The sequence below is a fragment of the Ochlerotatus camptorhynchus genome, unplaced genomic scaffold (assembly GCF_037179485.1).
Source record: "Ochlerotatus camptorhynchus isolate MF236.1 unplaced genomic scaffold, CSIRO-AGI_Acam_v1.1 ptg000434l, whole genome shotgun sequence".
NCBI lineage: Eukaryota > Metazoa > Arthropoda > Insecta > Diptera > Culicidae > Ochlerotatus > Ochlerotatus camptorhynchus.
Window position 1 is genome coordinate 3,533,872 of NW_027040920.1, and position 16,651 is coordinate 3,550,522.

Here is a 16,651-nt window from a genome sequence, read left to right on the forward strand (position 1 = left end):
ATTTTCTATTCGTTCCCTAGTTTGAAGCGGTTAAGACTAGGGTTCTGATACATGGTTATTATCGGTGTCATTGCTTATTTTTGCTGCTATGGAATCCAATTTTGACTGACAAAGAGGCGCGCTTTTGGAGGGTGTTTCAACACTCCGAAGGGTATAAATAGCGGGACCTTTCAATTAGAATCGGTTCCTTGCGATGAAGGCAAGAATGACAGCTGTATCAAAACCGAATATTTCATCATTTCTAAACTAAGGGCACGGGATATACTACAATAGATTGAATTACTGGTCGCACTGGTTTAATGTCTCGAACAGAGGAAGAAGAAAAAACTACCGCAACACATGTGTGAACTAAAAAAGTTCGATAGTATTGAACAAAATCGATAGCTGACAGCTTCTGAGATCCCGGAAAATAGAAACCTAACGTGCAGCAAAACGTGTTCAATCGCCAGGAAGAATCAAATTTACACCTCCCACGCTCAAAAGTTTATGACCAACGTTCACTGCAGCCTCATTGTCGCCGATGCTCTGCCTGCTCGCTGACTGTCGCCGTTTTTACGACAAACACTAATTGTAACAATGCTGAGAAAACTGCTAGCAATGACAATGATATGGGGGTGAATGAAAGCGAGCCCTTCGTGACAAAGATGCTGCGAGAAAGTGCACGCGATAAAACATGAAATGGCACTAATCAGAAGTTGTAATTACGTCGTCTTCGGCGTCGTCGTCGTCAGCGTCAGCGTCATCGTTGAGTTCATTCATATATTTATGTTCACACTAAATATCGCCGCGTGTCAACACAGTTCATATCTGGAAGCAATATGCGCAGCAGTAAAACGTGTCTGCACGTTTCCAATACGGAATGGATTTTCCATCCTACCGAAAAGCTCCATCGGTTGTAGCCGGGAAGGCATGCATTCAATGGAGACGCTTGGTAATTTACGCTGTTTTATTGTGATTGCTTGGTTTTCTCAGGGGAATCCCCTTCTAGTGATGACAGCCAATTAGAATATTTGGGAATACCGTATGTAGAACGTCTACTTCATTTAGTTTAAACACAAATTTTTAAGTGCCACGATGCTCAATATTGTTCCGTGCGGTTCAATCAATATTTTCGTAATATTCATCCTTTATCAACAATTTGCAGCTGAATAAACATTCCTTTTATGGTTTGTTTGTTTCCGATGGTGTACTCGGTGCGGAAACATGCTTACACCTATCTCTTCTACCGACGGTGTCGTTGGCGCAATTTCCCGGCTTCGCTGGGAGCATCGGCAGTTTGCTTGGGGATCATTTTACAAGCTCTGTGATGGCGAATAAAAAAAAATCATTTGTAGTGTATTCTTTTTGCTGTCTCGCGAATGCTGTAAAACGCCATGCGATTATTTGACGTTCTTCATGCATGGCTGCCTGTTGCTGATAAGCTTCGAATCGGCAATTAATTAAATTTTGACGTTATTTATAAAACACTTGCAGAAGAACAGGGAGCAAATAGCTAACGGTGGCGCCCCGGAGAGGCGCGGTTTGTGTTCCTGCCGATGAATGTAACGCCACTGAACTGAGCAGACAGACGCCGCCCGGTCGGCAGTGATATGGATTGGAGCCTAATTAATCTGGCTGTCAGTTTAAATATTGCAAAATGGAAACTTTGTTACCAATGCAATGGTTGTTGATTGATTATGAGTTCTCGTTTGGTTGGAAAGTGATTAGCAAATAGTTAACACATTACATGGTGGTGCTATTGGGTTTTCAAAATTCCAAACATAAAATCCCCTAACGACGGCACTACACCTTTATTGTAGCAGGTATATAGAGCATGTAAACGCATAAACATCTCTGATCACGAGGGAAGTAACGCCGTTGGTCCCCGGTTCATGAGTTGATGGGTCGAAAGGCAGAGTCCAGGTGTGGGAGCTGCTTCCTTGGCGTCGGTAGCATTGGTGCTCAGCACGGAAAACAAAATCGACGGACAAACAAATCAAAGAAAAAAGAATCAACAGGGCTTGAAAAAGCAAACCACCATTGAAGGTGCATTGATCCTGTAGATATTGATAAACAAATAAATAATTAAATGTACTAACGGACCATTCTTGCCCCACCTTACCCTTAAAACGTTTTTAAAATTTAAACATCTTTTGTTTACCTACTGCTAAAGCTGGAGTTTAAACAAATACCTCGACAAATACTCAATATTTTTGGATCAACTAAATATTTTACTGTTGTCAACAAAATCAAAACTATCCTTTTTTTCGACCATTTTTCCCATACAAATTTAAAAAGTTTACTCCCTAATCCGATGGTCTCTTCAACATCGGCTTCCGGAGTGTTGACTGTATTGTTACTAAGTAAATTATTCATAGAAGGTATGTATTTCAATTTGAAGATATGAGGGACACTACTTCTTCGTGCCGAGCATGAGCATGGACATGATTGACCGCCCGTGATTGCTACTCCGTTATTGCAAAATATAAGCTGCACAGAGAATCAATAGTGTTAAAAACTACAGTGCAAGCCCCTATTACCAAGCGTGGAAAGCTGGATTGAGTGAGTCCACATTACCCTAGCGACCTTTTTCAAGAGAATCTGTGCTTTACTCATGCTAAGAGTTCCCTTATAACACTTAATTAAGATGCATCTGTTGACATGGAACTACAAGGATTCTCCGACCACTAGGGGTGCGGTGCAACATTGAAACCTGTGTTCAAATTTACTTTTAACCAGAATTTAGGGAGCGGATACTTCTTCAATTTAAACTGGAAAAATTATAGAAGAACACTGTACGCTGCACTTAATTGAGTATGCGGACTTAAATATTTTCGCTCCTGTTTAACTCTTCTGCTTGCCATAATTTAAACATTATTTTGGAATCTGTCTAGAGCCTGGCAATGGTACATTAGAACAATCAGAACCAATAATTGCATCTAAGTTTAATGATTATTTTGTTAATAGTCTTTCGTTGATTAATTAATCCATTGAATCGGTCGATAAACAACATAATGAAATAAAACAACCAATTACATTAGACGAACTTAGAGTTATTTGCTTTTGCATTAGGAAAATCGGCTGGAGTAGATAATGTTAATGATGCATCTTGGGGGGGACCCCGGCGTAGTGGTTAGCATCCATACCTCTCACGCCAAAGTCACGAGTTCATATCTCACCCCCGGACAAGTCACGAATGACCCAAGTGCGTTAAAGTGACTATAATAAAAAAAAAGAAAAAAAAAATGCATCTTGCTGGACCTTATTAATGAATCATTGCAAACTGGACATGTGCCACAAATTTTGACTATTCAAAAAGTTGCTGGAACGATTAAAGCCAAAGAGTTTCGACCCATCAAAATTTTGCACACATCAGAGAAAATTTTAGAACTTTTTGTTAAAGCCCAGCTGTTGGAGTATTTGAATAGAAATATTTTGTTGATACCAGAATAATCGGAATATCGGGAAGGTCGTTTCGCGCTAAATTTGGTATTAGCGAAGCGGAAAAATTACTTGGAGCGTAAATATCCGATTGTTGCTGTTTTGGAATCTAAACCGCGCGTTTGAAACCATTTCTAGGCCCTTATTGCTAAGATAAATCAAGCGCTTTGGAATTACTAGTATTGCATATAAATGATTTGAAAGCTATTTGTCTGACAGAACTCAACGGACTGTTTTTAATTATTCTGTTTCCAGTCCCGTGGACAGCAAAACATTAATTTCAATATCACAATATCATATCAGTGGATGCACTTCAATCGTGTCGAAAATACTTGCCAAAAGGACAAAATTATCATTAATACAGTGCATGAACTGACATTACGCTGCTTTTACTGTATTTGTTTATTTTTGTGGCCATTAAAATTACATGAGATTTTCTACATGATTGAAGTGCATCCTCTTGGATGTAATACTAAAATTTATTTGTTACTGTGTGGGGCATAATCTTGGAGAGCCCCAGGGAAGTGTATTAGGGCCTCTTTCATTTATTATGACTGTTATAGTTCGTATACCGCATACTCCTAACACATATAATGCTTCTTCTTACGTCAAAATTACTCATATGAATGAGAACTTCTCGATGACATTTGTTTTAGTTTCCAATGCACAGTAGGCCAGGAAGGCAATACAGCTGGACATAATTAATAACTGCACAACGAAGCATTTCCGAGACTTGGTATCTTCAACAAAGTTTCTTATTATTAGCAGGTCCATCTATTGACATAAACAAATAGTTCGAAACTGATCTGCATAGATGACACCATAAGCGAACTTTTAACTCTGGCATTTAATAGACTTCACGTCTTAAGCAAAAATGTCCATCTAAACAAAATAAACAACTCTTTTGAAGACGTCATTATTCCACGGCCTACTTTTTTTTAGTTTTTCGGAAAGCTATAAACATTTGTGAAACTATTGTCTTCTGATTCCTTTAAGATATTTTCACCGAGAGGCAAGCAATGCAAAGAACCGTTGCGTCTCAGTTAAAATTTAAGCAAAATTACTTAAAGCAATTAATGTGTTTGGAAGTAGCACTTTAGGTAATTAAAATTAATTATCGGTTCTTAGTGTAATTAAATGTATTTAAAATGTTATTATTGTGCTGCACTGTGTAATTAATGTTATTAAAGCAGTAGTTAATGGAATAAATTAAAGTCTGGATCGCGCAAAAATTGGTCAACTTCAAATTGGTGTATTTCTGTCTAAAAAGCATAAAAAACCTGAAATGCTGCATTTGGAAGTTGAGTGTATATACAATGGTTGCTATGATGAGTTTTCACAAACGGGAGAGACGGGGAGCGTCTGTCGACCGCCAGGAAGCCTGGAAGCGGCGGCAATTGTAATCCGGACGTGGCAGCGATGACGAAGAAGGTGGCGGTGACATATAAGCGGAATCCTAACCTCTCCATCCGGGACGTCGCTGGTAGGCTAAATGTCTCTCATACTACTGTGCAGCGGGCCAAGAGACGAGCCGGGTTGCCGATGTTTAAGAAGGTGAAGGTGGCGAACCGAGATTACAAACAAAACACGTCGGCAAAGCAGCGGTCCCGAAAGCTGTATAAATCTGCTCACAACGTTCGGCGGTGTCGTCATGGACGACGAAACTTTTGTGAAGGCGGATTTCAAGCAGCTTCCGGGACAGGAGTTTTATACCGCATCAAAAAACGGGAAGGTGGCTGAAATTTTCAAAACCACCAAACTATCGAAGTGTCCGAAAAAATATCTGGGTAGGCCATATGCACCTGTGGTCTAAAAAGCGGCATTTTCATTACTACGAGAACCATCAATCAAGAGATCTAAAGGGTGATACGGTCAAAATTTGGTCAATATCAACTTGACGTATTTCTTTCAATTTTGCATTAAAAAACCTGAACACCCCTCATTTTGAAGGTGTGTGTGTGTAGAATGTTGCTCCTATTTTGATTTTGGAATTCACTCTTCAGTTGTCAAAATGCCGTCCAAGCAAGAAGAGCAGCGTATCAAAATTTTGCTCGCGCATCGCGAAAATCCGAGCTACTCGCACGCAAAGTTGGCAAAATCGCTAAAAGTTGCCAAATCAACCGTTACAAATGTAATTAAAGTGTTTGGGGAACGTTTGTCGACAGCTAGGAAGTCTGGATCGGGGAGAAATCGAAAACCGGAAGCCGCTGAGACGACAAAGAGAGTTGCCGGTAGTTTCAAGCGAAACCCTAACCTCTCTCTCCGAGATGCCGCAAATAAGCTGGGTGTATCGTCTACAACCGTGCATCGAGCCAAAAAACGAGCCGGACTATCGACTTACAAGAAGGTAGTGACTCCAAATCGCGATGATAAACAAAATACGATCCCGGAGGCTGTACACGACGATGCTGACGAAGTTTAACTGCGTGGTAATGGACGACGAAACCTACGTCAAAGCCGACTACAAGCAGCTTCCGGGACAGGAGTTTTATACGGCAAAAGGAAGGGGAAAGGTAGCAGATGTTTTCAAGCACATGAAACTGTCAAAGTTCGCAAAGAAATATCTGGTTTGGCAAGCTATCTGTACCTGTGGCTTGAAAAGCAGCATTTTCATAGCTTCCGGGACTGTCAACCAAGAAATTTACGTGAAAGAGTGTTTGAATAAACGTCTGCTGCCTTTCCTGAAGAAACACGGTTGTTCCGTACTGTTTTGGCCGGATTTGGCATCTTGCCATTACGGTAAAAAGGCCATGGAGTGGTACGCCGCCAACAACGTGCAGGTGGTTCCCAAGGACAAGAACCCTCCCAACACGCCAGAGCTCCGCCCAATTGAGAAATACTGGGCTATTGTCAAACGGAACCTAAAGAAGACCAAAAAAACTGCTAAGGGCGAGCAGCAGTTCAAGGCAAACTGGCTTTCTGCGGCGAAGAAGGTGGACAAGGTGGCTGTACAAAATCTGATGGCAGGGGTCAAGCGTAAGGCCCGGCAATTCGGATTTGGAAAAGCGGAAGCCTAACTGAATATTTTTCCTGAATTTTATACTAATTGAACTTGAGAAAGAAATTTAATTTGATTTTTTAAATAAACGATTTCACCGATTTACACGCGTTTTCCCTTGACCAAATTTTGACCGTATCACCCTTTACGTCCAGGAAAGCCTGAAAAAGCGGCTGCTACAATTCTTAAAGCAACATAATAGACATAATAGACCTGTGTGCCACTATGGGAAAAAAATGCAATCGAGTGGTACGATACGAACAACATGGTTGTGGTACCCAAAGACCACAACCCTACCAACAGCCCAGAACTCCGCCCTATCTAACGGTATTGGGTCTTGGTCAAATGGAATCCCAAAAAAAAAAACGCATAAATCCATTGAAAACGAGCAGCAGTTTAAATCTAACTGGCGTTCGGCGGCAAATAAGGTCGATGAGACCACTGTGCAAAATTTAATGAAAGAGGTTAAATGGAAGGCACGGCAGTTCGGATTCCTTTAAAGATATGAATTGAACTACCGGAATAAAAATAAGAAGATTTTTGTGATATAAATTTTGACTGAAAGAAACGGTTTTTTGGTCGACCAATTTTTGCGCGTTCCAATCTTTAAATTACAGCCGTTGCCTGTGTCGGAGATAAAGGTTATTGTAACCGTGTTTTATTTCAGTTACCGTGGAGACGTCATTTTTGATTAGCCCCGGTTCCTTTCAAACTGTCTCATTATTAAGGAAGAGCCCACCCCGTAACGTTGGTTGATCACATTTTCGTGGTACGTTACGGGATGTAAGATCTACTTCAAACTAGGGGAACAGGATTTTTCAGTAATCAAAGGAACACATATTAGTCCTTGTTACTTTTTATGCCTTGGTAATAGTGATAAGTCCTCGGGTTGCTTGGACCGAGGATGATCTTGAAACAAGGAAAAACTGAGTTGATTAGTCTTCATCAATGTGATTCCTAGGGTTCTGATGCATGGTCATTATCGGTGTCATTCCTTATTTTTGTTGCTAAGGAATCAAATTTTGACTTACAAAAGGGCGCGTCTTTGGAGGGTGTTTCAACACTCCGAAGGATGTAAATAGCGGGACCTTTCAATTAGAGTCGGATCCTTGCGATAAATGCAAGAATGACAACTGTAAAAAATCAATAGTGATGGAGTAATACCAACAATCAATTCGAAACTAACGATTTTAAATTGGCTCACTACTTGACAAGCCTATTGGTCCCAAGCAAACGATTATCGTACCCTATTCTAGTCGAAATTCTAGTACTACGCAATGTTTGTTTTGATTCGCTATGAAAGTGTGACAGAGGGTAAAATGAGGGATTAGTGGATTTTCCTATGCTTCGAGGGGTGAATCGATTAGCTTGGGACCGAAGAGAGTACCAGAGCTGAGCCAAAAAGTTGAGCACATTATTTCGGGACCTTCTAGTCTTAGAGTAACCTCTATGGTAATACGACATGCACTAAACTTCAGCTATACAATGTGAACATTTTGAAGATTGATCGGGAGAATAAAGGCTTTAATTTTAGTACGTTCAGATGGCTTAACTGAAAATTCAATTGGTTTTAACTTTAGCTCACTATATAAAAAATAATGAACGGTGCTCCAAAGAGCGATCCATCCCTGGTAGGGTTAATGTCCCTAGTGTCGGCCTAAGTGCCCCTTATATTGGGCCCATACCAAGGGGTAAGTCACTCAGCACAGTGTGCCGAAAGTAGATTCGGCACAGCTTGGGCAACACATTGGCACACTTTCTGCACAATCTCGTAGGCATTGGATTGTTCATTAAATAAAATGGGAGCACTGCTGGACAGCTGTCATTGAAGTTGTTCACAACATACGTGCTGTTTGGCTGTGTATTTCAGAAACGTACTCTAAATAATTGAATATTCTAGAGGAACTCAGACCAGCAATTCACTTCTCGGTTCACATTTAAATTTGAAATGTATTTTTCCGAGGGCTGTCGATTGCTATCGATGCCGGTCACAAGTCTTCCAGCTACTACGCAAATGGAGTGTACTACGAACCGGAATGCAAGAGCAATTTGGATGGATTGAATCATGGTGGCGATGGGATACGGAAAACTCAAAGGAAAAGATTCCTGACTAATCAAGAATTCCTGGTCCAACTACTGGGGCAACGATGGATATGCTTTGGTGGTGGTGAAGAGTAACAACTGTGGCCTTACCACCGATGCGACGTATGTAAATTTGAAGAGAGATTTCGGTTTAAATTTGAGTAGTTATATTTTTGGATACGTGTCATCTCATACGAGATGAAATAAATGGTTTTCGATTTGTTTTAATAAAAATAAAAGTTAATTAGGTTGAGTGGAAGGAATAAAATTCCGTGCGGTTGTGCCGTGAAAAGTAGTCGGTCAATTGGTCGGCTACCAAACCAAACTCATTTGAACAATACCGAACTAATTTCCGCGTCACAATCACGCGGAATGTATATTGCTGCAACTTACAGTTTTTAAACTGAATTTCACTTGTTCAGGTACTACGATCGAATTGTCCCGGAACTCCAACCCGATAGTAAATCCAAGCGTCTTAGTTTGATATCCTTCTTATTGACCATTCTGACACCGAAAATCTCCGATAGCTTCTTGCCCGGAATCATCACCTTCAGCAGTTCCTCTTCTAGATTGAGCAGTAAGGTGTAGTGCTTCTGAATCATTTCCGTCGGATTGACCCGGAAAGTTTTCCTTGGAGAAGACGCCCAACGTTTTGCCATCCTTGGATACCGCCTCCAGCAACTTTTCAAAATTGGCCTTGTATTTGCCGTTCTTTTCCCGAACCAACAGCATCACCGGCGGAATGCCCTCCTCACCGTCCTTCGCGATGTGCTTCAGGAAATTGACCTTCTTCTTGCTGGTAAGAAAAAGATTGACTTTTTGCACAGCACCGTAATCGTATCGATCAGCTCGTATCCCAGCAGCCAGGTCTTCAACGAGGTTGGTTTGCTGTAGATGGTTTCCTCGTCTACGCCGACCACCGTCAGAATGCAATCCACCTTCTGCAGCGAATCATCATGGGAAAACTCTGGTTCCTTCCAGCTGGCGTAGAGGTTTTTTATTCGTCGGTAAAAGAAATCCTTATCGAGCACGATATTTTTGAGGCCGTTGCGATTGCAAACCTAAACATTCAAGCTGTCAGAAATACTGGGTTGCCAAATATATTATCCTATTTTTGAAAAATCACAGCTTGCTCTATGCCCAGCACTGCCGGCACAATCGGCAAAGCAGCGATACACTTGCGGCACACTGAGAAAAATGTTGACCCAAAATTGGTGTGTGGAGTGACCTACCCCTTGGCCCATACATACATTTCGATGCATTTTTTGACAATGTTCACTAGCAACCAAAAATATCCATGTGTATTGTCCTTATGACGCATTGTTCTAACAACAAAATTTAGAAGAGTAGATTTTTTACATGGGCTAACATGAAGCCATTTCCCGTATTATTATTATTATTAATATTACTATTAATTTAATCCATTAATTTGCAAGGCTCTGTTGTGTGAGCTTTGTGGAGCCGTCATTCAATGTATATTAACAAGATTTCTTATTTCTACGCTATCATGATACCCATATTTTCATAATAAAGGGTGTATTCGATAAAAATGGCAAACCGAAAATTTGTAACTTTTGAACCGTAAGAATTTGAGTGAAAATTTGAGTAAATCATATTCAGAATGTATTGTTTACACCTGGCAAGTTTCATAGTTATTCATACAGTAGTTTCAGTCATTTCTACACACAATTTTCAAAAAATGTATGGACCATTGTCTACGTGGGGGAAAAGAGGTTTAAAGCCTCTCAAAAGCTACCTATGTAGTTTATGAACAGTTCTCAATTCAATGGGAATAGAAATTTGCTTGAGTTTTTCAGCAAATGTCCCTAATGAATAAATGCTACGGAGCTTGCAGCATGTCATGAAATAATAATTTTGACTCTAATTTCGTCAATATTTTTTCGAACAAAAACTATTCAATAATGATGGTAGCTTTTATTTATATAGACCATCACATATCAATATTTTGTTCTGTTTTCGATTCTAAAATCGAGTCTTATCCAAATTTTATTTTTTTGATTGCTTTTAGCCTCTAGGAAAATTGTGAAATCAAAGCTGTTTTTCTTTTCTTAAAACTCATAGTCACTTGTCAGAAAATGCGTAAATCTGCCTAAAACCATCACTTAAAAAGTTTCTAAATAAAAAAAATAAATTATTTTGTTTATTCTGCTTAGATTTGCAATTTTGTATGTAAATTGCACTTTCTCATTACGTATGAATAAGATAACATTTTAAGGATTTAGCTAACATTAACATAAATAGGTACCTGGGGTAATTTGCAGCGTTGGGACAAGATGCACTTCCTTAGTTTTAAGCCGAGAATACATGTTTACATCAAAATAGTTACCATACAAGTTAAATCTATGTTTGCTTTGGACACCGTATCAATTTGGCAGCTCTATGTTATCAAATAATGTAAATAAAAGAAAAACAGCAGTTTGCATTGAATATAGTGTACTTTTGTCCTCCGCCTTTCTAAGATTTTGTAGAGCTTCAAACATTATAAGCGCCGATGATTTTTTTAAAACTTTATTTAGGAGATTTTTAGTCATGGCTAGTTCATCTCCGAGCGTCGATGAAAGATATTACCCATTTGATTGAACTGCACACTACGAAACATTCGTGTAAATTTCGGTTCCCTGAGACCGACACATGTAAGCGGCCCTTTTGCCATAAAATCAGTTGAAAGAAACGAGAAAATCAATTAAACGTTTTCTTTGTCGAGTTGCTTATCTTTTGATTTTAGAACACTTAATTTTACATGAAATGTTTATTTACGTTCCATGATTTTCGTCCAATATGGATTACGTCTTTTGTAAAAGTAATTACATATTTCTAAGTGTGTACATCTTTCTGATAAAATACCGGTAAGTTTTAGTACTTATTTCTTTTTTTATGATCAAAAATATTTCCTTTATACATTCGGGGCAAATGATCATTTTAGTAAACAAGCTTTGTTTATGTTCTATTCTCTCTTCTGAAATGTTCCGCAACGTTCCGAAGTATATTAAGCGGTCATGAACCTTTGAACGACTACGATCGGAACGGGAGGCTGTCAAAAACGAAGACGTTATTCTGCCTCAATTTGTCATCATAATTTATAAAACGGCAAGTAGAGTCATATTACCCCATTAATGTGGTGCATTTTGTCTCATTATTAGGTCATGTTATTCACTGTTATTTTAGCGAGAAAACACCTTGACTTGCCTAATTTTTTTTGTAAAGCAAACAAGAATCCATACTCAAAAGCATACAGAAAAGATATTTCTGATCATGTGTGCTGAAGGCCTGTACTTCAATTGAGCTTAAAATGAGAAAGTTAGTAAATTCAGAAGTTAAGTTCATAAATTTTGCATGATTTCTCATCTGTTAATTTGGGTATTCTCTGTGTTCCGCTTGGCAAGTGAATTTATTAAAAAGAATATGCTCGCTGTTCAAACAATGTTTTTTTTTTTACAAATAAGAAACTTTGATCTCTTACGGGTTTCTGTTTTTAAAAGTGATCTGGAATTATGAAGAACTTAAAAATGAACCATTTTCCTAAAGAATCCTTCGATTCTTAAGCGTTGGACTAACATGAAAACTCTAAAATGTATCATTTAGCATGATCGATATTTATATAACCATGACCTGTCTTTACAAAATAGCGTGATTTATGGTTTACGACAACCTTTTTAATCTTATCAGCAGGATTTAATTCCAACCATAATGACTAACAAGATTCCGAGAAAGAATTTTGGTCTCAGAGAGATGTCATTTTCCCATAAATCAAAATAGATTAGCTGCTCATCCTGTCGTGTCCAAATCGGTTAAAACTGTGAAAAAGAGATTTAGCTAGTAAAGGGTGTATTCGTGAAAAATGGCCCACACATAAACAACTGTTACTTTTTAACTAGTATACCAAATTCCGAGAAATGTTCAAGCATGATGCTTTAAGGAGTAATAAACAAGTTAAAAATATGTCATGATTCAAATGATGAGTTTTTTTTCTCCTCTGTATAATATTTTGAATGATAATATTTCTCAAAAAAAAGTTTTGTTTTCAATATTTAACTGTGCAACTGAACAAAATTTATTATAATGTTGTTCTCATGACCATTACTCGAGATACACCGCCGTTCAGATCCTCATAAAAATTACATATGTACGTTATGGACTGAGCATTCTTCACTGAAAATTTCAAGTCATTTGGTATAATAGTTAAAAACGTTGCAGCTGTTTATGTGTGTGCCATTTTCCACGAATACACCCGTTATCACTTTTGACGCAAACGAACGTAATTCAAGCGTATGCAAAACATTGCACGTTTCGGGGAAATGGGGAATTTTCCAGCTCATCGTCGATCGCAATAACAAACAAACAAGAAAATCACCACACAATGCTGTTTACTGTATGGTCCAACGGTTAAAGACAGCGACAAGGAATGCTTCCCCTCATCAGCTGTGTTCAACGGCGGCGACGGCGACGGCGAAGTTATCAGCAGGAATAGGACTATGACGGCCCAGGCCTCACTCGTCAGTAGCAACCACTGCGATAACCAGAGGAAACACCCATATCAGAGCGTACAAAAATGGTCTCTTACTTGGACTGCTTGCTCTATTCCACCTACCTCAAATTATCAAAGTTCATCTTGAGCGTCTTGATGTTCATATTCATCTCATAGAACGATTGCGTAGCCAGGTCCAGCAGCTGCGAGTGCGATATCGTCAGCCAGATGTTGTAATCAGGCGTGAAGCGATCCTGCAGGGCATCCACCACCTGATTGAAGGATTCCATCTGTTCGCACTTGACTTCGATCGTGTTGGCGAAGAATCCGTGCGGCGAACAGGTACAGGGAGATATCTCCCTCCGGACAGCACAGTTCAACGACGCACTGGCCGTCATGCCAATGATCGTATACAGTAGAGTTGCCATTGCTGGTGCTTTCGATGTCGTTCAGAGTTGTGTGTTTTTCTTTTTTATTCTTTTCTAAAGATCACTCACACTTTCAGCACTTTAGCTTTGTGATAAGATTCTTCGTTTTTCCTTCACAATTGATTGCACTAGGTTCACTCTTCTATTTTCTTGCTATGTCGTTTTGTTTTGTACTGTCGGTCTCCTTTTTCCCGAAGGGAACCCTGTCTGGCACCAGAACTGGGCTGGTGGTGTGATGGGAGGGAGAAGGGGAGTTCCCCTATCCCGGTGATTTCGCGTTTCTTCCAACACTCTCACTCACTCACTAGGCTAAGGGTAACCTCGGGCCAATCAAAATTCGAAAACGTCCCTCAGCTGCTGGCGCCAAAATAAACACACAATCATTTAACACTGACTCGTATCAGAGAGGTCGGCGATAACTCAATATAATCGAACTTTGCTTCTCGTACCTGGCTGCTTTCTGTGTCCCAAAATTATTCTCGGAAACCTTTGTGTTTCGATGTTGATTCATTCACTGCGCTAGGAAGCGGCTATTCCTGTCCACTAAATCCTAATGAGCCGAATCCCGTTTATCACTATCACTGTTCACACTTTCACCGCAACAGTGATTGCCTCTTCCACCATATATACACTATCGGCTATGGCACCGAATGGGAAAGAGCTGCACACTCCGATTCTTCACCAAGTGTTAATTATCATCAAAAAAGTATAGGAAATTACTAACACTCTACACACAGCTTCGGTGATAGTCAAACTGTTATGATTGGAGAGCTTGAGGTCCCACCCAACTAGACGCTTTGACCTGTTTCCAGTGGTGTCTGCATCGCAGTGCGGTCAAAAATCTACTGAGAGCAGAACATTTGAATATGTTCCTTTTAAAAACATCAGTTCCTTGGGAGCAGAGGCGACAAGATGCTGTTGTTCGTACGCGATGCATGGTGACGCGATGAGAGCAAAAAGGAGAATCTCCCTCTCTGCTACTGATGGGATGGATCGTCCATATACACCTACCTACCAAGTAATGTACTAAGCGGGAAAATGGCGAGAAAGAGCGAGAGAGGGAGAAAGTGATCTCCTGATCTTCACACAGTTGTTGGTATGATCGGAGCAATTTGAATGGGCGGTAGTGGGTGGTATGCGCTCCCCGGAGGGCGCTCGATCACCTATTGATGAATATGGAGCCGAACTCTATGCATTATGGGTGTGGGATATGTGGGGACGTTTTGGTATGGAATTACGCTTTTCTCGAGAGGGGTCACTTTCAAGCCAGGGTTGAGATATGTGCATATTTAGCAATGTGGCAGAAGGCTGGCAGAGCTCCTTGTTTGAATATGAATGTATCCGGTGTCGGTTTGAAATTTACAGTTATCGCTAGATATCACCGGAATGCATAATTACACTAGTTTATTTAAGTTGATTTTTAAGGTTCAATTGTGAAGTACACGTTACGTTTTATAAGCCCTAGGGATCAATGTTGCAAAATATCAATATCAATACTTTAAAAAGATTGAGTTCACTGATGTCAGTATCAGTTCACACAGTTAGAATATCAATATCATTCGCCTCAATGTCAGTGGGCAAATGACATTCATATCGTAAAGGGACCACAAAGTTCTGCCGCAAATTGTTCTTATGTATATGGGCCTGCTAATCGAGTACCGAAAAAAACTTATCAGTAATATTAAAACAATGCAGCGGTTATTCAAAAAAGGTGATTTATTGAGATAAAAGTAAGATTTTCAACTTTTCCCTAGTGATATTCATATGGATAGTAATGTCAAAGCCGTAGCGCCTGATATCATGCTTACCACGAATATCAGTGACGGAAGTGAAATTCAGTTATACACCAATATTTTACGTCAATTGACATTGTTGACAGCACGCAGTACTGCTAGGGATAAAATACACATCATAGATAAATCATCAAAAAGCATATCAAATTATTTATAAAATTCTGCAACCGACGGTACCCTTGAAGCAGAGGAAACCCACAAAGTCCAAGATACCAGTTTGGTACAATAAAAAGGTTACCAATCTTAAAAATAGGAAACAGAAAGCACATAAGATTTATAAAAGAAATCATAGTGAAGAAAATCTTACATTTTATCTAGAAGTCTGCGATCAACTGAATGAAGAAATGAAAAATGCATATGAAGAACATAATACCAAGGTAGAAAATAATATTAAAACAGATCCAAAATCATTTTTTAACTATGTTAAAGAGAGACAAAAATCGAAGAACTTTCCTTCTAAAATGTAGTTAGATAACAGAACCGGGAACACATCTGGTGAGATCAGTAATTTATTTGCGGACTTTTTTCAGAACATTTACACAACTCATGACGAGAATGATCGCGATTATGAATATTTTTCATACCTTCCGGAGCCAATGACGGATATTACAGTTAACAATTTATCCCTCAAAGAAATTTTGCATGCTCTTGAGTAATTGGATACGTCAAAAGGCGCTGGTCCAGATGGTTTACCACCTATTCTTCTAAAAACACTTTCAAATGAATTAGTAAAGCCTTTATTTTGGTTGTTTAATTCATCGTTAAACGCCAGTATGCTGCCTCCAATTTGGAAGGAATCTTTTTTAATCCCTATTTTTAAAAACGGGAAAAAAATCGGATATCACAAACTATCGCGGGATTGCTATATTATCTACTATTCCTAAACTTTTCGAGTCCATCATTAATGCCAACATATTTTCCCAAGTTAAATCTCTCATTACTAGTAAACAACATGGATTTGTTAAAGGTCGATCTACAGCCACTAATTTGATACATTTTGTAACATATGCTTTAAATGTAATGGATAAGGGAAATTACGTAGAAACATTATATACTGATTTTAGTAAAGCATTCGATAGAGTGGATATACCACTGTTGATTTTCAAGTTGTCCAAGTTAGGTTTTAATACCAGGCTACTGCAATGGATCGAGTCATACTTGTCAAGGAGAACGCAAAGAGTAAGATTTGAAGGAAAATTGTCGTCTGTCGTTCATGTAACATCTGGTGTGCCACAAGGTTCGTATCTTGGTCTACTACTATTCATCTTATTTGTCAATGATATAGAATACATTTTGAAGCTGCTTCATGTTTCAATATATGCAGACGACATGAAACTTTTCATGGAAATATCTAAAGCATCTGATATGCAGCTATTTCAGCAAGAAGTTGACATTTTTTACACTTGGTGTAAGAAGAATTTGTTAGAGATTAACGTTAGTAAAT

The 16,651-nt window shown here is 39.1% G+C and overlaps 1 protein-coding gene across 2 annotated transcripts in view; it reads right to left on the minus strand.

Annotated features, from left to right (window-relative positions):
• Nucleotides 1-14,272, minus strand: part of ltl (larval translucida) — a 39,077-nt gene extending 24,805 nt beyond the window's left edge. For both annotated transcript variants that reach the window (XR_010518500.1, XM_065234611.1), the window contains exon 1: nt 13,110-14,272. Coding sequence is in view for 1 of the 2 variants with exons in the window: in XM_065234611.1 (XP_065090683.1) it covers nt 13,110-13,414 (305 nt within the window). In the remaining variant the exon portion in view is untranslated. The remainder of the gene's footprint in view (nt 1-13,109) is intronic.
• Nucleotides 14,273-16,651: the final 2,379 nt, after the last annotated feature.